General features: G+C 42.3%; 1 protein-coding gene across 5 annotated transcripts in view; it reads left to right on the forward strand.

The window, feature by feature from the left end:
* hecw2b (HECT, C2 and WW domain containing E3 ubiquitin protein ligase 2b) overlaps positions 1-25,248 on the forward strand; it is a 152,520-nt gene that overhangs the window by 49,119 nt on the left and 78,153 nt on the right. For 3 of the 5 annotated variants that reach the window (XM_028572175.1, XM_028572174.1, XM_028572176.1), the window contains 9 exons: positions 2,023-2,130; positions 2,330-2,424; positions 2,609-2,684; positions 2,775-2,944; positions 13,200-13,342; positions 13,750-13,850; positions 15,041-15,921; positions 15,998-16,136; positions 23,133-23,240. In XM_028572175.1, the coding sequence (XP_028427976.1) occupies positions 2,023-2,130; positions 2,330-2,424; positions 2,609-2,684; positions 2,775-2,944; positions 13,200-13,342; positions 13,750-13,850; positions 15,041-15,921; positions 15,998-16,136; positions 23,133-23,240 (1,821 nt within the window). The remainder of the gene's footprint in view (positions 1-2,022; positions 2,131-2,329; positions 2,425-2,608; positions 2,685-2,774; positions 2,945-13,199; positions 13,343-13,749; positions 13,851-15,040; positions 15,922-15,997; positions 16,137-23,132; positions 23,241-25,248) is intronic. The other 2 variants (XM_028572177.1, XM_028572179.1) reach the window with 2 other exon arrangements.

Raw genomic sequence — 25,248 nt, forward strand, 5'->3', positions numbered from 1 at the left:
CATTCCAGCAAAAATAAATCCCAAAACAAGTGTGGTTGGGTGATAAATTACCAGCATATGTGATTGGTTTTCATACCTTGTTTCAGAAAAAAAAAAAAAAAAAGGGGTAAAGCAATGATCATGTCATGTGTTTCTTATTTCTTTCTATACCATACAGCCATTAAAATAATCAATGCGTGCCCTCAGAGATGCATGAAGCTGGGGGCAGGACATGGCCGATTTTAGACCCTTTTTAGGGGGTTCAAGCCCCTAAATTTCATCTCAGCCCCCCTAAAAATTACAATAGTAAAAAACTTTTTTTTATTCAATTTTGGTGCTTCAAGTTAGAGTTGCAAACTTGTCTTTACATTACATGTCATTTAGCTGACGCTTTTATCCAAAGCGACTTACAATTGCTATATATGCCAGAGGCCTCTAGAGCAACTAGGGTTTAAGTGTCTTGCTCAGGGACACATTGGTTGATGCATCGCAGTGGAAATTGAGCTTGATGGTGTTTTTTGCATCCAACAGCGCCTTCCAGGCAGCTAACCTTAACCCTAAACATAACCATTAAAGCGCTGCCTGGAAGGAGACGTTTGGGACAAAAAACACCAAATACAGGTTCAAAGGGTCTTTGGCTGAGTCCTGCTGTACTGTTCTCCCTATGTGTTATGCACTTCTAGTACATTGACACAGTTCAACGGCAAGCCAAACTCGAGTTCACGAGCCAGGACGATGAGCGCCTTGCTCCTTTTATTGACTTCAGGCAAGTGAAATTGACAAGTGAAAACTAAACAGAAAGAAAAAGACAGATACTTAGTCTCTTGTACAGCAAGCTGCTATAGACTACTAAGCTATCTTAAATTATTAATAAACAACACGTGAACAATGTGTTAACTGCCCATTCACACATTACGGGCCACATTAACATCAGAATAGTGTTACTAGCATACAACGTAAATTCACACATATTACGCTAGCATTAACATCAGAATAGCATTGCTAGCATACAAACGCGACAGATAACATGAATTCAATGACAAATGAATTAACATAGTTCACTGACTCTACAGCTGTATAAAGAATGCAGGTTAAATAATGAGAGAAAGAAGTACCAAATTTACAGTCAATGCTGTCGTGGGCGTGGGAAAAATCAATAATCCAACTCGGAGATTCACCATGTTTTCTCTAGCTTACTTCTTCTTCTATTACTAGCTACGGAAATGTTAACACTACGTGCCATGAATTTCAAAATAAAAGGTTCCCTGCAAACTATTTCTAAATATATTTAACAATAGCATTGAGTTTAACCCATCAGATTAATTTATATCAAACGTTTTTGAATAAACCAAGTTTTCAATATATCTGGGGACAGAACACCCGGTCTATCTAATCTGTCAGAGGAAGAGCAAGAGTGCGCTTGTGAAGTTTAACATTGGTAGTCCCCGGAGAAGAATTGGTGCAGATTACAACCCAAATTGAAATGTAAGCAAATAAAATAGGACATCGTGTTAAATTGGTTATTATTACTAGGACTTATAAAGTGTCTGGTTTAGTTTCATCATAGTGTTAATAGTGTCAAAAAAAGTAGCTTTTTGTTAAGTAGCTAGCTCAGAGATTATCGGCTAATGAAATTACTGATTTAGCAGGGGGGTTAACATTTTTGCAAGGCACTGTATCCATGTCACAATCTCTTTAGGGGCTGAGCCCTTCTTAAGGTCGGATCTTAGAATTGCTCCTGGGGCAGGAGAAGAAAAATATGAAGCAATAAAGGTTGGGTTGTAGTACAGACAAGAACTTCAATCTACTTTTACTCCTAACTAACTACCAACTCTCTGTACTCTGTTCACATAAATCTGTCATTGCTGAGGTGTCATACATGCTGCGGCTTTAAGTGAGTCGAGCAATAGCTGTTTTTCCTTACTAAATGTCTTACAACTGTTACCTAATTTACAAAAGCATCTGTGTAAAGCCAAGTGTGTAATTGAAGCAAAAGACACAACACAAATCAACATCTTGTGAATGTAAATGTGTGTTTCACAGATGAGACATGTGTGGCCAATGTATGGGACTCCAAGAATCGTGGAGTGAATGGCACCCAGAGAGGACAGATTGTGTGGAGACTGGAGCAAGGACCCTACTTCACGGAGTGTGAGTCAAGACCATGGGCACTGTGTTTGTCTTAGTTAGTTATGTGTTGCTAATTCCACCGATTTTACAGCTGAAGATCAGTTTACACATAAGTTGTATAGTGTCCTTCAGTGAATATAAAATAGCTTTGTCAAGTCAGAGAAAAAAAAACTGATGTCATTGATATGTCAATATTTGTGTATGTGTTCTCTCTCCACAGCAGAGACTAAGATCTGCTTTAAATACTATCACGGTGTAAGTGGAGCATTAAGAGCAATAACACCTTGCATCACTGTCAAGAACCCTGGAGTACCGGTATGTCAGTGTGTGTGTCCCATCTACATCCCCCTCAGATCATTTCTACACCTCCAATCTTTCACCATAATCTCTTATTTTCTGTTTCTACTCCTTTATTCAGGCCTTTCTCTCTCTTTTTCCCTCTGATATTTTTATTTGACTTCTCTCCCACTCATACTGCTCTCCTATTGGTTGTCATCAGGTGGGCAGTGAAGGCCAAGTGGAGGAACAAACAGGGACTGAGCACTGCCGAAAACTAGTCAGCTTCACCTTATCAGGTGTGAGGACTGATTCAGTGGAATTGTGGTGTAATTGTGGTCCAGTAAAAAATAAACCCATGCTTATGAATGTTTGTGTTCCCACTTCAGACATTCGGGCAGTGGGTCTGAAGAAGGGCATGTTCTTCAACCCGGACCCCTACCTGAAGATGTCCATTCAGCGCGGAAAGAGGAGTGGCCTCCACAAGTTCACTCACCATGGCCAGGAGAGACGCTCCTCCATCGTAGCCAACACCACCAACCCTGTGTGGCACGGGGAGGTCAGCATAAACACACCCCCCTATAGAAATGCACAAACCATGGCATCCAAAAGAAATGAAATAAGTGTTAATAGTGAATGTGTATCTGTCTCTGTGCCTCTAATTTATCACTCAATCATGATGTGTACATCAACTTTGCATTTTTCAATGGAAATATATTTGTGAATCTTAACCAATTTGTGTGGATCCTTTTTAGACTGTTTAACCATGCCATTGTGTTATACAAAATTTGTAACCTGCATGGATGCCCAAGCGCTCTGCAATAGATAAGAGAGGGGCTAGCTAACGTTAAAGTCAGCTCTGTAACATTTAGCTATTGAAGCAGCGTTAACTTAGCGCATGTTAAAGGGTAATTTTGTTTTTTTTCAACCTGGACCCCATTTCCCCATGCATTTGTGTCTAATAGACTGATGTGACCAAAATCTTTGAAATTGGTCCAGTATTGAGCAAGATCACAATGAAGTGCCGGCGCGAACCAAGCTGCAATGTAACCTAATGGGGCAATTGGCACTCTTGATTTTTGTCTGTTAAAAGTGATCATTTTTGCCATTGACCGGCTCGGATTGTTATTTAAAGTTTCTGACAACACATTTTCGTACAGACGGTCTCACATGTTGCTCAAGCACCCTCTGATACACTGTAGAATTCATGATGGATTCTATGATGGTGAGCTGGCCAGGTCCTGCTGCAGCAAAGCATCCCCAGACCATGAAACTACCACCTCCATGCTTCACAGTTGGTATGAAGTTCTTTTCCTAGAACGCTGTATTTGGTGTGCGCCAAACATGTCCTCTGTTCTGGTGTCCAAATAATTCAATTTTAGACTCATCTGTCCAAAGAACATTATTCCATTATTCCTATTCTTTGTCTACGTTCTCTATGGCAAACTTCAGTCTGGCCTTAGTGTTTCTCTTGGAGAGTAAAGGTTTCCTCCTTGCACACCTCCCGTGAAGATTAAACTTGTGCAGTCTCCTTCTGATTGTAGAGGCATGCACTTTCACATCAACAGTCGCCAGAGCCTGCTGTAGGTCCTGTGATGACATTTTAGGGGTTTTGGAGACTTCTTTTAGCATCTTGCGGTCTGCTCTCGGGGTGAACTTGCTTGGACGGCCAGACCTGGGAATGTTGGCAGTTGTTTTGAATTTCCTCCACTTGTACACTATTTTCCGGACAGTGGAATGGCTGATTTCAAACTCTTTAGAGATCTTTTTAAATCCCTTACCAGACTCATAAGCTGCAACAATCTTCTTTCTGAAGGCCTCAGACAGGTCTTTTGATCTCACCATGGTGTTCACTCTCACGTCAACAGTCAGGAACACACCAAACTGAATGTCTGAGGTTTAAATAGGGCAAGCCTCCTTCAAAATGCTGAGTAACAATGTTCTAATCATGTGCACCTGATGTGATACACCTGTGTGTGATTTCAGCCATTTTAAGTGGGACAAAATGTGGGGGTGTCCTAATTTATTTCTCACCAGAAATTGCATGTTTATTTTATTATTATTTTTTTTATTTTATTTAACCTTTATTTATTCAGGGAAGGTTCACTGAGAGGCAGCCTCTCTTTTGCAGGAACGCCCTGATCACATTCACACATTTCCACATTCATACCTGGAAGCTGCCCAGTACAACCACAGTCTGATCTGCTGGCTACTGAGCAGCTCCACTGGAGCAGTTGGGGTTAAGAGCCTTGCTGATGAGGGAGGGGGAGGGAGGGGACAAGCGCTGCTCTTTCACTTTCCCCCACCCAGATTTTATCCTGTGGATTGAACAGACGACCTCCCGGTCACAAGCTCGCTTCTGTAACCTTTAGGCCACCACTGCAATTATGTTTTACAGAAAGTTTTAAAAAGTATTTTCTTCAGTTTTACTTGTTTAGTTATATTACTTGAATCTCTCAGTATTGTTAAAATTTATATTAAATATCCATATGTCTAAATATGTTACAAAACATGTTTTCATAGGGTGTCCTAATTTTTTCACATGATTGTATGTTGAAGTGGATCTGCTGGTGATTTGGGTTCTTGGAACAGTGGAAAATGTTGTCCCAAACTGTCTCCCAATTAATTACGTTCCCGCTCAGCTGTTGCTCCCATTTCTTTACTATTGGGAGTTATCCTATGGATGCTTGTATTAATTTAGCATAAATTCTGGACACTAATTCTCTCACAGGAAAATTAACAAGCCATTTAAAGATTGGGTGCATCTCAAGACTGTTCCCCCATGGTACTCCATAACATTTTATGGCTGATCTTAAGCGAAGATAAAGGAAGAAGGGTGTCCTAGGGATTTCAAAGCTAGCTCTCAGGTTTTCAAAACTTAACATACCTTCCTCATTGAATAGCTGGTCAACAGTATAAATACCTCTGTCACTCCACTGGTTACAAACAAAAGGTTTGTTACCAGACATTGAAGCGCCCATATTATGCTTATTTTCAGGTTCATAATTGTATTTTAAGGTTGTACCAGAATAGGTTTACATGGTTTGATTTTCAAAAAACACCATATTTTTGTTGTACTGCACAGCTCTCTCTCACTGCTGTAGATCCTCTTTTCACCTGGTCTCTGTTTTAGCTACAGAGTGAGACCTCTTTTCTTCTTCTTCTTCTGTACTATCTTTGATTGCACTCGCACATGCTCAGTAGCTCAGATGTAGACCATGTCAGCTAGCTAGCTCCATAGACAGTAAAAGAAAGGCTGTTTCTCTTACTTCGGTCAGTTACAAGGCAGGATTAGCTGGGAGACTTCTAAATGAGCATGCTAACGCTACGAGCTAACGGTTGCGGTTAGCCAGCTCGTTTCGGCTTGTCCCAAGCCGTGTCGATTTTGAACAGCTCACCCATAGACTGAAGGCAGGACACATTCAGAAACCGTATCTCACTCAAAACAGAATGGATGGATTTTTTTATGCATGTGGAAGCACCAGAGACACAAAAGAATACCCAGAAAAAGTGTTTTTTTTCATTATATGGGAACTTTAAGTATATGTTGTGCCAAATTGGGCTGTTCAAATGCCACTTATAGGTGTATAGTAGTTGCTTCTCTATTGTGTTTATTCTATTATAAACACCTTCGAACAATTTTTGGACTAAACTGTGTGAAGAACTGAACAGATCTTATCCCTCATGTTCTTTCAGTCTAGCATAATTGTTAACAAACAAACTGTAAACTGACCAGCCAGCATTTATCATGTATTTCCAGTCTGGTTAAGTGTCCCTTTAAAGCTCGGCTTCAAAACTTACAGACAGCATCCTTAGGATTAGCTAGCATTTGTCATGTATTTTCATTCTGGTTCAGTGTCCCTTTAAAGCTTAGTTACGAAACTTACATAGCGCATCCTCAGGATTCATCATGTTATTTTTTTTCCACCCGATTTAAGTGTCCTCAAAAATTTAGATTGTAGACTGAGTAGCCAGCATTCATCATTCCTTACGGTCTGGTTAGGTGTCCCTCCAACGGTTGGTTTCAAAAATTACACACAGCGTCCTCCAGTCAAACTTGTTACAGTGGCCCAAATACCGTTAGTCCACAGGTGCTGAGTCCTCCAGTGACAGAGCCCTCTGTATCAAATCAAAGTTCCACAGTCGCTCTCTGGTTCCTTTCATGGCAGGATGGTCCATGTCTCTTCCTCTTTTTCTAATTCCAGCCAGACAACACCCTTCTCTGCAGCTGCAGTGCAGGCAAACGGTCTCCTCCTGCGGGTCAACCTCAGGGCAATGCGGCAGATGAACAAGCCTGAGTCGCGTTCAGCGTGCATTGCTAGCTCATATTGTATCCCTTCAGGCAGTGTGACGCAGTCAGATTGTTCCGGTTCACATACCATGCTTTCCTGCTTCTCAAGTTCTGCCCCTGATGTGTTGCTGTGGGGCATTCATTTCGGCCAGCACTTCCTTCACTGTGCTATATATCACTGATTTAAGCACACTTAGCTGCTTCTAGACATGCTAGCAAATTTCTCCAAACGAGTAGATAGCCCAGGCGACAACGAAACCCGCTCTTTCGTGTCTGAAGGTGCTTCACAGAGTCACCGCGACAACAGACAAAACGATTTGGCGTTGAAGAAAAAGTAATAGACCTGGTTATTTAATGAAATACTGCAAGCGAGCGTAGGAGCTTAGTTTCCCAAAAGCATAGCAGCCGCTGGTCACGTGCTTCTCTGTTGTCAGACACTTCTAATAACAATCTTAGCCTGTCAGTGGCACAAAAAAAACTTTTAGTGGACAAAAATCAAGGGTGCCAAATGCCCCATTTATTTAGCGTTGGCAATACCTTCTGACACTACTTTCTTTTAGCAGGCTCAGTTGTAAAGCGAGTAAAACTGGACAATCTAAGGAATCCATTGATACCAACCATGTCATGCTAGCTTGTCGATAAGGGGCCTAAATAACGTTCCAAAGTTAGGCCATTATACAAAATAATAACAAAATAGACTAACTATAAACGACAACACCATAAGCCTGTCATACACATGTCTCCACAGCACAAAGCTTCGTAGGAGCCCTTCAGACAACTCAACTTTACCCATTTTCTAGTGTTGACATCCAATCGGGCAAACTGTGTGTATGACATCTTTTCAAGCGCTGCCACCCTAGCCATCTTACAAGCCCACTCTTGAATCGACAGCACCCCTTCATTCCTCCATCCTCTTAAAAGAATCTGTCTGGCTATCATTAAACAAGTTTGGACCCAACTTCTAATGTGCTTATCCACTTAGGATCGATCCATCTACTATAACAGATAGACACATACAACAGACACTCTTGGGCTAAATGGAACCTGGGTCCCTGCAATCTGACACAGGTTACTATGTAACCGAGTCCAAAATTCCTACACCTTATCACACGAGCATAGGACATGAAGTAATTGGCCATCCTCTGTCTTACATTTCCAACAATTTGGTGTGTCTTTTATTCCAAGACTAAACATTGTGGAGGGAGTCCAATAGAAGCGATGCATAATCTTGATCTGGATGAGGCGCACCCTCACATCACGTGACATAGTTTCAATATTCCTACAGATTCTGCCCCACTTCTCATTATCCAGGATAATATTCATATCCCTTTCCCATGTCTTCTTGAGGGCTGACCAGGCTCAATCCCCCAGGTTCTGCATAAGCATAGAATAATACCCAGAAGCCTCATGACCTTTTCCATATTTCAACAACATCTTATTTAAACATTCTGGTGCCATTGGGGCTGTAGTTCTGGGTCCAAAAATCCCCACTAACAGATGGCAAAGTTGCAAACATCTGAAAAATTGAGACCTAGGGATTCTGAAATGCTGTACCATATCCATATCCTCAAAGGATTTCAATATGTTACGGAGATACAGATCCCCCAGTGTGACAATTCCCTTTTCCAACAAATTCCTCCAAAAGAGGGGAGCTCTACCAATACATAACTTTGGATTTTGCCTAATACTTGATAAGGTTTTTGAATATGGATCCAGTTCAAACAGCCTGGCCACTTTGGTCCAAACGACATTTAAGTGAGAGATTATCTGATGTGTTTTTGCCTCACCATACAGTTTGATAGACAGGCTTTGTAAGGGCGATAATGGGGCATGAACAGATGGCTAAATACAATACCAGGACAGGGCTCTCTCAGAAGGAAGTGATCAGTGGGCCAGATGACTTAAGTTAAAAGCATAGTAATAATACAACATTTTTGGTAGATCCAAACCTTCTCTATCAATTTCTTTGCAATTCATTAAAATGTAGCCGGGGGGTTTTACCATTCTATATAAATGTCTTTGTTATCCTGTCAAACCATTTAAAATATGAGAGGGGGACCTCCAGAGGAGATTGGATAATGTAATTCAGCTAGGGAACACAAACCTTGATTGGTATTGAGAGATTGAGAGTCGCCCATCTTTTTACATCACAAGAGATTTATTCAGTAATGGCTTCAAATTAACTTTAACTGGGTCTTTGAACTGGGTAGGGAGTAAAATACCCAGATATACACTACCAGTCAAAAGTTTCAGAACACCCCAATTTTTCCAGGTTTTTATTGAAATGCATGCAGTTCAATGTCTTATTGTACTCTGAAATGAAAGAATAGAACAAATGAACAATTTAAGTTAAAAAAGAAATCATGGAATCAATTTATAAACCAAAATGTATTCTAAATATTTGACTCATCAAAGTAGCCCCCTTTGGCAGATATACCAGCTGAACACACTTGTGGCAAATCAAATATTCTTCAGAAAGTTCTTCCCAACTCTGTTGCAGAAGTTCCCATAAATATGTGGCACTTGTAGGTTGCTTTGCTTTCACTTTTCTGTCCAGTTCATCCCAAACCAGCTCAATGGGGTTTAAGTCTGGTGACTGTGCTGGCCACTCCATGTTTTTTTTAAGCTTACCATCTTGTTCTTTTTTCCTAAGGTAGTTCTGGCATAGCTTGGACTTATGTTTTGGGTCATTATCTTGCTGTAGGATGAACCCCTGACCAACTAGGCGCATACCAAAGGATACTGCTTGGCGCTGCAAAATGCTGTAAGCCGTTTTGGTTCAGGGTGCCTTTCACTCTGTACAAATCATCGACCCTGGAATCAGCAAAACAGCCCCAGACCATCATGCTTCCTCCTCCATGTTTGACAGTTGATGTCACACACTGAGGAACCATCCTTTCACCTACTCGACGGCGTACAAAAATCCTGCGTGATGAACCGAAGATTTCAAATTTTGATTCATCAGTCCATAGCAACTTGATCAACCTCCATTGCTGCAGAACAGCTTTACATTGTTTACCCATTTCTTGTTCCCTGAAAAAGGCCTTTTTGTAAAATACTGTAATGTACATCATTTTTCAGTTTTGGGTAACCTTACTTTTTTTTAACCTCAGGCAGTTCACCACTTACCTTTGTACCATTTCAAGCTAGTCATTGGACTTGAACTGCTAAAATTTCAATAAAAAACAAAAACAATTGGGGTGTTCTAAAACTTTTGACCGGTATTGTACGATACCTTGCTTTGGCCACTGAAATGCACCTGATTGGAAGACTATTACAGGGCACTGAGCTGTTAAAGGTACACTTTTGACTTGGACCAATATACCCTATAACCTGAAAATTTCGAGAAAGAGTCAATGATCCTGAGTAGACAAGGTATAGATCTGCTAGGTTTGTACACAAAAAGTAATATATCATCCGCATAAAGCATGTAGTTGCACTGCCCCTCCTACCATAACACCTGGAAAGTTTCTCTCCCCCTTATTAGCACAAAAAAGGGGAATTTAAATTATTAATAAAAATTGTAATGAAATTAACTTTCAACAATAATTACTTCTTTCACCAGTAAATTGTGGTTAAATGACAAAAACAGATGAGAAAAGGTATTTTACAATAACTGTGAATGCACCACGAGGTTGACAACAGCAGTGACTTTTAGTGTGATGTTTTTTGTGTCTTAGCTTTAGCAACTGTTGTACATCCTGGTGTTGGAATCCTCTACAATGAAATCCAGACACACTTTACACCGTTTACAGTCAGCATTAATGTCAGCATTTTAAACCGTGTTTACACCTGCACCGAAATGAGGCTACGACGTTGCTATTCTGTCCGGTAGATACCGCTCATTAAGGCACCACGGTTGTTCCACGACCAGGACGAAATCCGCGTTGTTCCTCTACAACCCGAGGTTTGACTATCGGCCAAACCCTCCTTTCTAGCACCTTGGAGTAGACTTTACCGGTGAGACTGAAAAGTGTGATACCCCTGTAATTGGCACAGACCCTCTGGTCCCCCTTTTTGAACAGGGGAACCACCACCCCGGTCCGCCACTCCTTTGGCACTGTCCCAGACCTCCACGCAATGTTGAAAAGGCGTGTCATCCAAGACAGCCCCTCCACACCCAGAGCTTTCAGCAATCTGGACGGATCTCATCAATCCCTGGGGCTTTGCCACTGTGGAGTTGTTTGGATTTTGGAGTTCCTCAAAGTGCTCCTTCCACCACCCTATCACCTCCTCAGTTGAGATCAACAGCGTCCCATCCTTACTGTACACAGCTTGGATGGTTCCCCGCTACCCCCTCCTGAGGTGGCAAACGGTTTTCCAGAAGCACCTTGGTGCCGACCGAAAGTCCTTCTCCATTTCTTCTCCAAACTTCTCCCATACTCGCTGCTTTGCCTCTATAACGACAGAGGCTGCAGCCCTTCGGGCCCTTCGGTACCCTGCAACTGTCTCCAGAGTCCTCTGGGATAACATATCCCGGAAAGACTCCTTCTTCAGTCGGACGGCTTCCCTGACCGCCGGTGTCCACCATGGTGTTCGTGGGTTACCGCCCCTTGAGGCACCTAAGACCCTAAGAACACTGCTCCCCACCGCAGCTTCAGCAATGGAAACTTTGAACATTGTCCACTCTGGTTCAATGGCCCCAGCCACCACAGGGATGCACGAAAAGCTCTGCCGTCGGACAGGGGCCTCCTCCAGATGCTCCCAATTTACCCGCACTACCCGTTTGGGCTTACCAGGTCTGTCCAGAGTCTTCCCCCACCCCCTGACCCAACTCACCACCAGATGGTGATCGGTTGACTGCTCCGCCCCTCTCTTTACCTGCATGTCCAAAAAATACGGCCTCAGATCAGATGAAATGATTATAAAATCGATCATTGACCAAAGCCTTGGGTGCTCTGGTACTAAGTACACGTATGAGCATCCCTATGTTCGAACATGGTGTTGGTTATAGATAATCCATGACTAGCGCAGAAGTCCAACAACGAACAACCACTCGGGTTCAGATCAAGGTGGCCATTCCTCCCAATCGTGCCTCTCCATGTGTCTCCATCATTGCCCATGGAAAAAATGGTTGAGCTAAATGCACATGACCTTCTAAAAATAATAAGATGTACAGTCTTGCCTCTATCCCTATGGGGTAGATCTGATGTTATAAAAATGAATCTGCTACTGACTTGTCTGACTGTCTTCTATACCACTTAAATTTCCTCCTAGTTGGTTTAAAAATTATTTTCTGGCCTCCTATGGAGGGTAAAACACAATTTAGACTGAAAGACTTTGAATTTCAATCTTGCCTACAAATAAAATCTGTTTTGAAATCACTTATGCTTAGAGGCATATATATAGGAAATAATAGAGTCTTGGATGGCAAATTAATGGGAGTTGTTGGCAGGAAAGGCACTGTCTCAGCAAAGTACAGGCCATTATGTTCCACCACAACTGACATCAATAATCAAACTTTCAAAAATACAAAATGGGAGCAAGATATTGGTACATCCATATGTACATCACAATGGGATACAGCACTTAGAAACGGCACCAAAATATCAAAATGTGTAAGATACAATTGAAGATTCTACATAGCCTATATTACACATTGTACATTGAATTAAATTGATCACACACAACCCAAATTGTGCTAGTATAGTTGTTAGGTAGAGGGTATGCTAATGATGATAATCTTTTTCTTGTCATGTTCTCTTTGAATTGCCATTAAGCCTTGCCCGACTACTTGTATAATAGACGTAAAAATGTCTACTGCCCATTAAACATTTTTACAAAATATTATTACATTGGCTTTTTTACTTGCCAAATGGTTTATTCAATTAAACTGGAAAGAATGCAAACCAAACAGTTTCAATCTGGAGTACTGGTGCAAGGACTTCATGAACAAAAAGTCTATGGAAAGGAGGACTGCTTTAACACACGTTGAGATGACACTCAAGGTCCCTGGAGCTTTATTGATCATGTCTTGACAAACAATGTGTCAGCTATATGTAACTTTTGTCTGGTTGTCAAACCAACTAGATAGAGGTAACCAAAAGCTTATTCCGAAAACAATGTTAATAGTAATAACAATAATGGCAAATATACTACAGATTCTTTTCTTTAAGATTATTTTTGGGGAATTTTTAGGCCTTTATTGACAGGACAGTTGAAGAAATGAAAGGGGAGAGAGAGGAGGAATGACATGCAGCAAACGGCCGCAGGTTGGAGTCGAACCCGGGCCCACTGCCGCGAGGAGTAAACCTCTATATACAACCCAGTCACGCGGCAGTTCGTAAAAAGAAATCTAGTTTGTGATACCATCACGATATTTTTAAGATTTTTTAAACTAACGTATTTCAATGGGAAGCATCTTTCGTGATCACCGCACGATTCTTTCTGCCCCCACAACCACAAGTGGAACCGGTTAAATTTCATTTAAATCAAATTTATTTCTAAATACATTATACTGTATATGTACCAAATGGCCAAGTAATGAAATAAAACTATATTTTTACTATTAATCTTCTTGTAGAAATACACCTTTGTGGCTCTGATGACTGACGTGTTGGAGATCGAGGTTAAGGATAAGTTTGCCAAGAGCCGACCAATTATCAAGCGATTTCTTGGTCAGCTGATCATCCCTGTGCAGAGACTTCTGGAGGGGCCAACAACTGAGTGAGTCAATGCACACATAGCAGGATTCACTTTGGGTGCACATCTATTACACATCTAAATGTCTGCACCTTTAGTTTTAAAATAGACTCACAACTGACAATAAAGTGGTGTTGATAAATGAATGTATTTTATTAAACAGCACCTCCTGCTTATTTTTAATAGTACTACTACGAGTTAATATTAGTAATAGTAAAAGTTCTGAGAAAGAAAGAGGGAAGGAGGACGCTCATTTGACTTCACCACTTAATCACTGACTTAACAGTTTATGGCATGTGAATGGCAAACCTTTTAACTCTTTTATTTGGATATTGATGTCATTAAATTATTTTGTGTGTGTGTGTGTGTGTGTGTGTGTGTGTGTGTGTGTGTGTGTGTGTGTGCGCGTGCGCACGCACGCGCACACTCAGTGATCAGCCCGTCAGCTACAGCCTGTGTCGTCGTCTCCCTACAGACCATGTGAGCGGGCAGCTTCTGTTCGGGGTGGATATCACCTCCACCGGACATGAAGGTGTGTGTGTGTGTACATTATTCTCTGGTGGGAAAATGTTAATTATATTTTTATACTTTTGTTTACAATAAAATAAAGTATTAATGTACAATACAATACCTGTACATACATGTAACACACTGACTATCAGTCCCTCCAGCAGTTTTTGTTGTATTAAATACCATATATGGTATTTTCACAACTTTTGTGACATGAGCCTATTCTTGCATTTAGCTGGTTTGACAGTTAAAGCAACATTGTATCTGTTGTGGTTTCTGAGTTTACGCCTTGCATGCTGTTATGGTTTCTGTATTTTGCCTTGTGTTTTGTGCTATTTCTGTTGCTTCTTGGTAGTTTTCTGTAAGTTTCCTGTTTTTGTTGGTTATTCTCACTTGTGTGTATTTTGGTAATTCTGGTGTTCTCTGTTCTCCCTTGTGTTTAGTGTTGTGTCAAGTTTCTGTGTTTAGTCAATTTCATGTTTCCCTGTTTATGTTCTGCTTCCTGTTTTATTTTGATAGTCTGGTTTTCTGTCTTGTCATGTCTAGCTTTGCTTTCTGTTTCCCGCCTTTGTTGATTGTCCTGCCCCGCCCTGATGTGTTCCACCTGCTGTATCACCTGTCCCTCATTTGTTCATCACGTCATGTATTTAGCCTCTGTGTTCCCTTTGTCTCTTGTTGGTTCGTCTTGTGTTCGCCCCTGTGACTAGTGTTGTTTCCCTGTGCCTTGTGTTTTTGTCAGTTTACTCCTGCCTTTGTTTCGCCTGCCGGTTTTTGTTATAATAAAATCCCTGAGTTCAACCATCTTCTGCCTACCTTCCTCCCTCTGCGTTTGGGTTCACATTCCCCGCTCCCTCGTCACAGTATCAGTGGTATTTTTTGTGCTGTGTTACTGCTACAGTTTCAGAGTGCAATTCACAATACACAGCTGTCGTGAATATGAGCAGCTGTACCTTGTGCTTTTGATAGGATTACTTTACTTTTAATCAAAAAGTTATTTTAAGGTAAATTAGTTCTACAATGTTGCTTTAAATACTGTATTAAATTACGTAAAATCTGTATGTTACTTAAAAGCTTCTTTATCTTTCACGCTTTTATTTAGAATAGTCTTACTTTAAAATGGCCCTTTGTATTCTATCATATTACCACCAGGGGCTCTGTGCTTATCCTCAAATCTTCTTTTATCCCCTGTCCTCCATCCTCTCTTTCTCTCAGAAGCCTCCCCAGACGCTGTGGGAACCATCTTAGGTGGCACAATAAATTGTGACCCCGGAAGTCCCTCAGACGACGAAGACCTTCCTCACCCTTCCTCTTCCTCACGTGTTGCATACAGATCTTCTCCCACAGGCCCTGACGAGGGCTCCCTGTTAGTCAACGGTGCTTGTTATTATGCCGATGACAGCGTGTGGCGGGAGCCTGGGCAGATGGAAGAGGAGGATCTGCATTCTGTGCCTCTGGGCAACCAAACCCATCGACAAGTGTCACTCAACGACTACCTGGATGCCATCGAGGATCCCAGGAGCTCCGGGGACCGAGCTCTGGCAGGGCCTTCACCGAAACTCCGCTCCAGCTTTCCAACAGACACGCGGCTTAATGCCATGCTGCACATAGACTCCGATGAGGATGAGGAGATGGCAGAGCAATACAGGGAGCAACAGGAGATGAGGACACAGCAGAGCCCAGACTTATCGAGAAGATCGGCTACATCTGAATCTCTACAGGGGAACGAGCGTTCAAAAGGAGAGCCACAGGGGCAGACTGGAGCTGGGACTGGAACTGGGACAACAGAGGCAGGTTCCTCTTCCAGTGTTCAGCCTGAAACTGAGCCTGCAGGGGCTCAACCTGGAACTGCAGAAAGTGTATTCCAAACACAGGCAGAAACATCAACAGCTGGGACTGCAGAGGTTGCTGGAGCGGCAGCTAAGGCTGCACACAACACTGGGGAAACTTCGAGCTTATCTCAGGCATCAGTGGCTGAGTCAGCTGCAGTAGCTGGGTCAAGGAAGCCTGTGGTGGAATGTACCTGTCAGGAGCAGAGCAGAGCAAACCAGGAAGTACCCTGCAATCCCTCACTTGGTCTCCTTTCACCCATTCAGGTGAGCAGCTGTAGTTTACATTTCCAAAATGTCAGTCAAATCACTTCACTCATCCTTTTTCCTATTCTGTCGTCAGGAGGTGGAGACAAGAAAGGTGGCACCAAAGGCAGAGGAGGAAGGGGAGTCATCGAGCAGCGAGCCAAACAGACCAGTAGCAGCAGCTGCTCCTATGAGCAGCATCATAGCTGACCAAGGAGGAGGGACTTCTGATGTTGGTAGGTAAATGTTACTGTTTATGCGATGGGCAACAACATTTATTACAATTTTATTATAATGCAATACACAAGGGTGTCTGGGTAGTTCACCTGGTAGAGCGTGCGCCCATATATAGAAGTTTGCTCCTAGATGCAGCAGCCGCTGGTTCAACTGTGTGACCTGTGACCCTTTGCTGCATGTCCTTACCCCTCTCTCCCCCCTTTCTTGTCTTCAGCCGTCTCATAAAAATAAAGGCCTAAAATGCCCAAAAAAGAATCTAAAAAATCCAATACACAATCCAATACACAATATGAATTCAAGAGTTTATATGTTTACCAGAAATCTCCCACACTTGTTTTTATGAAGTTTTCAGTCATTCTGATTTATAAAGTTGACTTCAGTTGACATAAAGCCGTCCTTGATACCATATTATTTACAGAATATAATATTGCTGTCAAGGCATGCACAGGCTGCAGTATCTCGTTCTGCTGCTATTATCTGCCTCATGTTGCATTACACATGTTAAACTTCTTAGAATAAATGGATGTTCACTCTGGAGCAACACATTTATTTCTTCAATTAATGGAAACTCATACACGATGCCATAGACACACATTCCTCTTTTATGCTCAAAGGGTTAGGGTTAGCTGTAGAGTATTCCTTTAGCGTCTAATTACTCTGTTTTAAAACACAACCATGTAAGTAATGCATAGACTTAGATTACATGAAAAATGGCAGGAAAAATTATAAAGATCTTAATGTAACACCCCAACCCCCATATAATGCCTAAGCTGCAATAACTGACTTTAGACTGGAATGATGAGGTGTTTTGGGTTTGTTTCCTTAAGGGAGCTACCATGAAGGTTTACCTATTTTAGGTTAGTATATACACCACGCTACTGTTACCCATGCAGTCTATTGTACTGTACTGATAATGACCCCAGACAACTCTTTAACAAAAAAAACTATTATATATTACTGGACGACAACTTAAAATTACAAATATTCAGCACTTAAACTGAATAACAAAAAAACAAAACAAATATATATATATATATAACACAAATCGCACCCTTACAGCAGTTTCAATGTCTAGCTAACTTAGTCAAACCCTACTAATTACTGTGGTACCACGCACGCATACACACACACACACACACACACACACACACACACACACACACACACACACACACACACACACACACACACACACACATTGAGAGGGAGAGAAAAGGAAACACGTGGCAGGCCTGATAGTAGCTCGCTTGCATAGCGTCCGTCAGAACGTTATCTACGGTGAAACAAGCACACAGAAATCCAACTTACAGTCAGCGGCCAGTCCAAGAAACAGTTCCAACACAAGAACGAAAAACCATCCACCAGCGACAGCAGAGTCCTCCTCAGCAGAAACACGCAGTCGTCCTCTGAATCAGCACTCCCTGCCATAAGCTCCAGCTTCAGCCATGAACACTCGCACAAAGTTTTCTTCACAAACTGCTGCCAAACAAGTAAAGTGCCATAGTGTCCACCTCTCTGTCCTCGCCACTCATGTCTCTCAATGTCTCTCCGTCTTTTCTTTTACTCCTCTCGATTTGCTGTTCTCTCTCCATTCTCCCCTCGTGTCCGCTTCGTTCTCGTGTTCCTCTTCCAAAAAAAACCCTCCCTCACTCATTCACTTCCTCACTTTCAACCATTCACCACACACAACATTGACTGACAACAAAACTGACTAATCAATAAAATACACTTCAAAATAAAGGCACAATACGTGTAAATAGTATTCAGTTTACGCCACTGTTAAGCTTCAAAACCATTTAGAACGTGTATATTAAAGGTGCTCTAAGTCAGTGGTTCCCAACCTTTTTACCTTGGCGCCCCCCCTACTTATGTCTAAGAAAAACAAACCAAAGTTGAGGTAACTCTCGAGATAGAGCCTTACTTTCTTTTTTGATACAGAACAGTTATCAGGACTTTTACGTTTCTCAGACTTGTTTCATTCATAAAATATTGATGCCGTGGTGGCAGGAAAGACAGGATGATTGCTGCTAGGAGCTGACCTGATGACAGCGAGGGTCCCAAGTTAAGAGGTCCCAGAGGTTTGGCTTACTACCTACAATTTTAAGCGAGAACAAAAAATATAGTTTTTATACCGACTTTTGTATACATTATATATTCTAGTGTATCATCATAATTTGTTCAACGTGCAAATATTTTTTTTTTTACCTCAACCTCAAACCAGATAAAGACTTGCGCCCCCCCTGTGATCTTTGCCGCCCCCCTAAGGGGTGCCCTGACCACAGGTTGGGAACCACTGCTCTAAGTGAAGTTACGCATGTTTTAGGCTACAACATTTTTTGTCACATACAGCAAACATCTCCTAACTATCTGCTAGCTGCCTGTTCCCTGAACACACTGTAAAAAAACCGCAGTCTCTGTAGTCTTTGTTTCAACAAAAAAAAAAAAAAAATATAAAAACACTAAGTGTGTAGCACACACCAAAAGGAAAACAATATCTATAAAGTGTTACAAACAATATGTTCAATATGTCCGAAAAGGAGCGGGACGAAGCAGAAGCTTGTTAATTTTCCTACCCCTCATTTGACTCTAAATTCCTGTATATAAGTTCCTGTATATATTATATATTTTGTATATGTCTGTATCATTATATATTCATAGCAAGATAACAAATATACATTAAATATATATAATTTTAAACACCTACCAAACATTTTTTACATTTTGCACCAACAACCCATCACCCTAATCACTCATCCCAGTACAATCCGTAAATAACCCACTCTCACAATCATCTCTCTTCATCCTCATATACTTTTATTAAAGTGTTTTTATACAACTTTTTAAACGTTATTTTGAGCTTTTTAAAGTTTAGTTCTTTGCTCAGATTATACCCTTGCCATAAAAATGTTTTGTAAATTTCCCAGAAGTCAATTATTTCTTGCTTTGAACATGATTGAACTTTGATTGCTTGATTTATGGCCCAGAATATGTCTTGATTTATTCAATATTGCTATGGTCTTAGCCTGTTTTGTTTTGACATGGTTTAATGTATGTGAGCTTTCCAACTGATTTTGTAGTCTAAATCACACCATGAAATTTATTTTCTTATACTCTTTTTATACATATGTTGTTGATTTGTTAATTCTACTTGTTTTCCAATAACATAATCTTTGTTTTGCTAACATTTAATGACAATTTGTTTACATCAAGCCACCGATTTAATTTATCAATTTCTGGTGTGATCACCTCCAAAAGGTGCGTAAATTGTCCCCAGAACAGAAAATATTTATTTCATCTGCAAATAAAATAAATTTTGGTATGTTTGATACTCTGGCAAAATGCGTTTTTTCTGCTAGCACCACCTAGTGGCAGAAGTATGTCAATTTTTGGGTTTGACGTCCTTGCAGCGTTCTGGGCCAGTCCTGAAAATTGTCCCACCATGCACGGTTTATGCTGTAGCAACACTTTTAAAGGTCCCATGACATGGTGCTCTTTGGATGCTTTTATGTAGACCTTAGTGGTCCCCTAATACTGTATCTATACTGAAGTCTCTTTCCTGAAATTCAGCCTTGGTGCAGAATTACAGCCACTAGAGCCAGTCTTACAATGAGCTTTCCTTAGGATGTGCCAGTTCTGTGTCTGTAGCTATTGAGGAGGTGTGGGGGTTTGGCCTTGACCAATTGCCACTTTGCTCGTTTGAAAGCCATGATGTCTCTCTCTCATGGGTGTGCCAAATTCTCTGGGCGGGCAAAGCAGAGAGAGGGAAGGTAACCTTGCTCCTTATGACCTCATATGGAGCAAGATTCCAGATCGGCCCATCTGAGCTTTCATTTTCTCAAAGGCAGAGCAAGATACCCAGGGCTCAGTTTACACCTATTGCCATTTCTAGCCACTAGGGGACCATAGACAGGCTGGATGTTAAAAACCTCATAAAGTGAAATGTTCATGTCATGGGACCTTTAACTGAAAAATAAGAAAAATCATGAGAATCATGAGAATCTTAGCGATTACAAAAGGTTTCCCTGCTCCCCTGGTACTGGGAACCGCTTTGCCTTGCATACACTCTCTCTCTCTGTATTTCCCAGTATACAGGGCTTAAAGTGAAAAAAAATCCTGAGCCTGAACCTTTTTTTTGAACGGGGGGGTGTAATATGTCAATATGCACTTGATTTGACTGGCAAAACAGTTAAAGTCCTTCTGACATTACACAATAATAAATGTCATAATAAAAAAAAAAAAACTAAACAGTTTTGGATCAATTTTTTACATCTTCCAACCATATGTTAAATTAAGAGTCTATGTGGATTTACATATTGCAATAATATCATAATCCTACAATGAATCATTGTGAAAACGTCTAAACTCTGGGACAAGGCCATGTTTAAATACGTGCCATGCTGATTCCAAACAGACTGCTTTGTCAAGGCAGTTTGGGCTTTTGATAGCTTGTACACGGTGGCTATCGTTAATGACAAATCATGTTCCGCTATGAACGTGCACACACATATTGTTTTTATCACGGTCAGTCAGTGAAGGCACAGTCGTCGTTGCCGGTAACGTACTCGTATGACAGAGTGCACAGACCGAAGCTTTGTGACTAGCAAGCACTTTCTTACTGCTGCTGCCCTACAGTATCTTCCTTCAACATGCACATGCAGAAGCAAGCACCATCAATTTGAGGCACCAAGTGCTAAACGGCTTCCCGTCTCCACCCTTTTCCTCTTGTCCTCTATTCATGCCCAACGCCATTTGTTTTTAACTCCTTTCTCAACTAAAGCTGTATATAGATGCTCCAAGTTTGAGAAACTTTGCCTCCATTTTTTTTTAGCCGCGTTACCACGGAGACCACACCGGCACCGCACTCTCACATTTCGGCAAAGACCCGCCCTACTTTGCATCGATTGGCTAGAACTTTGATGATTGGTTAAATCCAGCACATCAAAACAAATCCCATGTGGACTTTTTAATGTATTTATTTTTCTAAAATAGTCAAACGCCAGAAATCGGGCACCAGGCCCGAGTACTTAAGCCCTGCGTTAGTTAGAGCTGCGTTCCTCTCATATGATTGGTAGGTGAAATCAATTGACTCGAAAATAATGAACTGCATGTAATTCCCAATTTTTTTTCTCTCATGGCTGCAAGCCGGAGATCCGGCACGGTGCCGGAATACTTTAAGCCCTGAGTATGGCTATGTTTAGAAATTGGTGTCATCGGGCGACTTTCGCGTGCAGAAATTCAGGTGAAGATAATTACCTCTTCTGAAGAGTCATGTTTTTGTAATCCTCTGTTTCTTCCTTGGAAGCTGTGTGGAGGAGGGGTGTGGGTGGTGCGCAATCACGGAAGGCTTGTGTCATGTGGATGCACCAACAGAATTGTTGTCATTACTTAGAATATCTCATGGGGGAGACAGAAACTACACACTATAGCTTAAATGGTTGTTATTAAGAGAATCAAGGTTATTAATCATATAACCTGTCAATATGTTTATGACAACTTGACATTAACATAGACAGCATAACCTATCAAAATGTTTTAGCTGACATTACATTAAACTTATATAAGTCATATATAAGTGGTTGGTTTTGACATTGGCTGTCATGAAAATTGTGTCATTAATATTTAGCTTGATCTCTAGTAAAGTGAAACAATTTGGACTTGTCATAAAGATGTCATTAAATGTTTCAAGGCCAAATTGAAAATGAAAATGCATTTTAAGGAATTAAAAAAAAATGTAATAAAGGGGAATAAAAGTGAATCCGACATAATAACTAGGTTCACTGGTTTGCTCACTGTAGGCGTAAAGTTCAAGTTTAAAGGTCCAATATGTAATACTGACAGATAGCGTTTAAAATGGTTAGTGCAGTCCAAATACCAAATACTAAAAAGAGTCGTCTCCCCCGACCCCTCCTCCCCAGCGTCGAAGTTCACAAGAGTTGCCAGGTTGAGAACGCTAAAACCAACGTCGGACAAGGTTAATGTTAGCTTAATGCCAGACATTACTCCACTGCGCAGCGGAGTTGCTAGATGCTGCTATGTTGACGGTTATAAAAGCCTGGGTTCTTGCGGAGCTCTGTACCCGGCTGATAGTCACATTTTATTTACTAAATGTAACAACAACCGCTAAAATGACTGATTGACAGCCACCTATACCCTAGACTTATAATAAAAGACTAATAATACTGGGAACCAAGCAATCGGCCCGTTCCGAACAGGCATGCGCTCCAAACAGGCACTTTTAAAAAATGGATGCATCAAGATGCATCAATAATAATTTTATTATCGCATGGTAGCCCTCTGAATCGAATCGTGAGATGCCTAGAGATTCCCACCCCTATTAATCATTCAGTTTTCACGTCTGTTGTCCAGTCTCCTGCTGCTGCGTTGTCTCTTTACCTCAGGCTGTGTTCTCATCTAATAGGAGCATACTAACTGAGACATTCACAGGCTAACTGGGCTTTTAATCGATTTTAAAGCTCAGTTAGTTTTTATTTTTTCTGTCTATAAGTCTGCATATGTTTGTTATTATTTAAAAGAATTGACCCCATGACTAGTGTTTCATGTATGCGGCTGTTATTTCAGCTCATAGCTGACAGTTCCTAAGCCAGCACACCAGCTGATGGCTCAGCTGATTCCCCTTTTTTTGATTGGTTTTCCAAAAAGCATGCTCTATTTAAACTGCTTTTCCCAGCCTACCTTGCTGCATCTCTGCTAGCGCTTGCAACCCACCTCCACCCCAGCTCATCCTTTTAAATTTATGTTGTCTGACTTAATCAATGTTGTGTCTCTGTCATTGATCCTGCTCTGTTCTGTACCCTATGGGTATCCTGCACTGCTGCTCTCCCCGCTTAAGGCTTTCCATGTATGCACGTGGAAGTGCGGGAAGCTGTAGGATCCGATCATGCTTAGAATGTCAGATCTTTTCTACCTTTCTTATATTTAAAGTGATGCAAAAAGTGTGTGTGTGTGTGTGTGTGTGTGTGTGCGTGTATGTGCAGGTGCAGGTACCACAGCTCTGGTTAATGGTCACCAATCTGTTCGCCCCCTGCCATCTGTCCGCCATGACATCAGTCGTTACCAGAGAGTAGACGAGCCACTACCACCTAGTGAGTGTGTTTTCTAATATTCTGCACAATTTACTATAGTTTGCTCACACAAAACACTCCCTTTAGCTTACACTAAGCAGTAAATTAGTTATAAGTTCCTCTCCACTTGTTAGGGAGCTTGTCTGACCCAGAACGCAGAGAAATCACACCGACAACGTAAGCAGTTTAAAAAGGTTTAATGTAGCAGAGTGTACTCAGAGAATCACTGTATGTAGTGTCAGGGTGGTGAAACTCCTGGCTGGTCTGAGGCTTGTGGCGAGCCGACAGGGAAGAATCCAAGTCTTTATGGGACACGAGGGGAACAGGCAGAGACGAGAACATGGAGGGTTTCCCCAGTTGGAGACAGAGGCTGGATGGTGGGGCTTGAAGCAGGCAGGCAAAGCAGAGGAGGCAGCTGGGCAGAGCGGTAACTGGAGAGAGACACAGGGTTAGTAGGAGCTCAGGGAACAGAGACAAAACCGGAGTAAAAGGCAAAACGGATTATACTGGATTTAGACTGAGAGCCAAGTTACCACATGGGTTGTAGATAACAAACTGGCGCCGACAAGGTGATCAGCCCAGGTTTAAGTATTGCAGGAGTGGATCATGAAGATGAGCTGCAGCTGTGAAAACCGGCAGTGCAGCGTTGGATCGGCCACGCCCCTTGACCTACTTCCCTCTGGACACTCCTCCAGCACTCCAGGTGGAAAAACACAGAACACAGACAAACAGGGAAAACAAAACCACCCAACTCAGGGTGGAGAGAGAGCAACCCATAACAGGACCCCCCTCAACGGGCGCCTCCCGGCGTCCCTCGAGGCCCCGGCTTGTCAGGGTGAGCACGATGGAAGTCCTTCAGCAGTTGAGGATCCAAAATCAAACTCCTGGGGATCCAGGAGCGCTCCTCCGGTCCATAGCCCTCCCAGTCAACCAGATACTGGAGACCCCTACCCCGCCGCCGCACGCCCAAAAGCTGGTGGACAGTGTAGGCCGGGTGGTCGTCAATCATGCGGACGGGGGAGCCGCAGGCGGGCACAGAGGACTGGATGAGACTGGTTTCAGTTGAAACACATGGAAGGTGGGATGACACTTCATAGCCCGTGGCAACTTCAACCGCACAGCAGAGGGATTGATGACTGAGTCAACGACGAATGGGCCCAGAAACCGAGGCGCCAACTTGCGTGAGTCAGTCCGTAGGGGAATGTTCCTGGAGGACAACCACACCTCTTGTCCAGGCTGGTACTGGGGAGCCGGGGTCCTGTGACGATCCGCCGAGCTCTTGTTCTGCTCTGTAGTCCGGAGCAACGCTTCCCTGGCGTCGCACCAAACTTGACGACAACGACGTAGATTCTCCTGGACCGAGGGGACGGCCAATTCCTCTTCCTGCTCGGGGAACAGAGGTGGTTGATATCCCAACGAAGCCTCGAAAGGGGACAGGCCGGTAGCAGAGGTGGTAAGGGAATTGTGGGCGTACTCGATCCAGGGAAGATGTTTAGCCCATGACGACGGGTGCTGTGCCACCATGCAGCGGAGAGACGCTTCCAGGTCCTGGTTAGCTCTTTCAGTCTGGCCGTTAGTTTGTGGATGGAATCCTGAGGAGAGACTCACAGTTGCACCAAGAGCAGAACAGAAGTCTTTCCAGACATGAGAAATAAACTGTGGGCCTCTGTCAGAAACAATGTCCACAGGTTTTCCATGGGGACGGAATACATGTAGGACCAAGAGGTCCGCTGCCTCACTGGCAGTCGGTAATTTCGGTAATGCTACATAGTGAGCAGATTTAGAGAATCTGTCCACAATAGTGAGTATTGTATCATTACCGTCGGACACAGGGAGACCAGTGACAAAATCCAGGGCTATGTGGGACCAGGGACGACTAGGAACCGGCAGAGGGTGAAGCAGACCCGAGGGAGACTGGTGGGATGCTTTACCATGGGCACAGATGGTACAGGCTGCCATGAAAGCCTGGACATCAGCTTCTGCAGATGGCCACCAGAAGTGTCTTTTTAGCAACGTAAGGGTACGTTGC

This window comes from Perca flavescens, chromosome 24 (assembly GCF_004354835.1).
Source record: "Perca flavescens isolate YP-PL-M2 chromosome 24, PFLA_1.0, whole genome shotgun sequence".
NCBI classification, from domain to species: domain Eukaryota; kingdom Metazoa; phylum Chordata; class Actinopteri; order Perciformes; family Percidae; genus Perca; species Perca flavescens.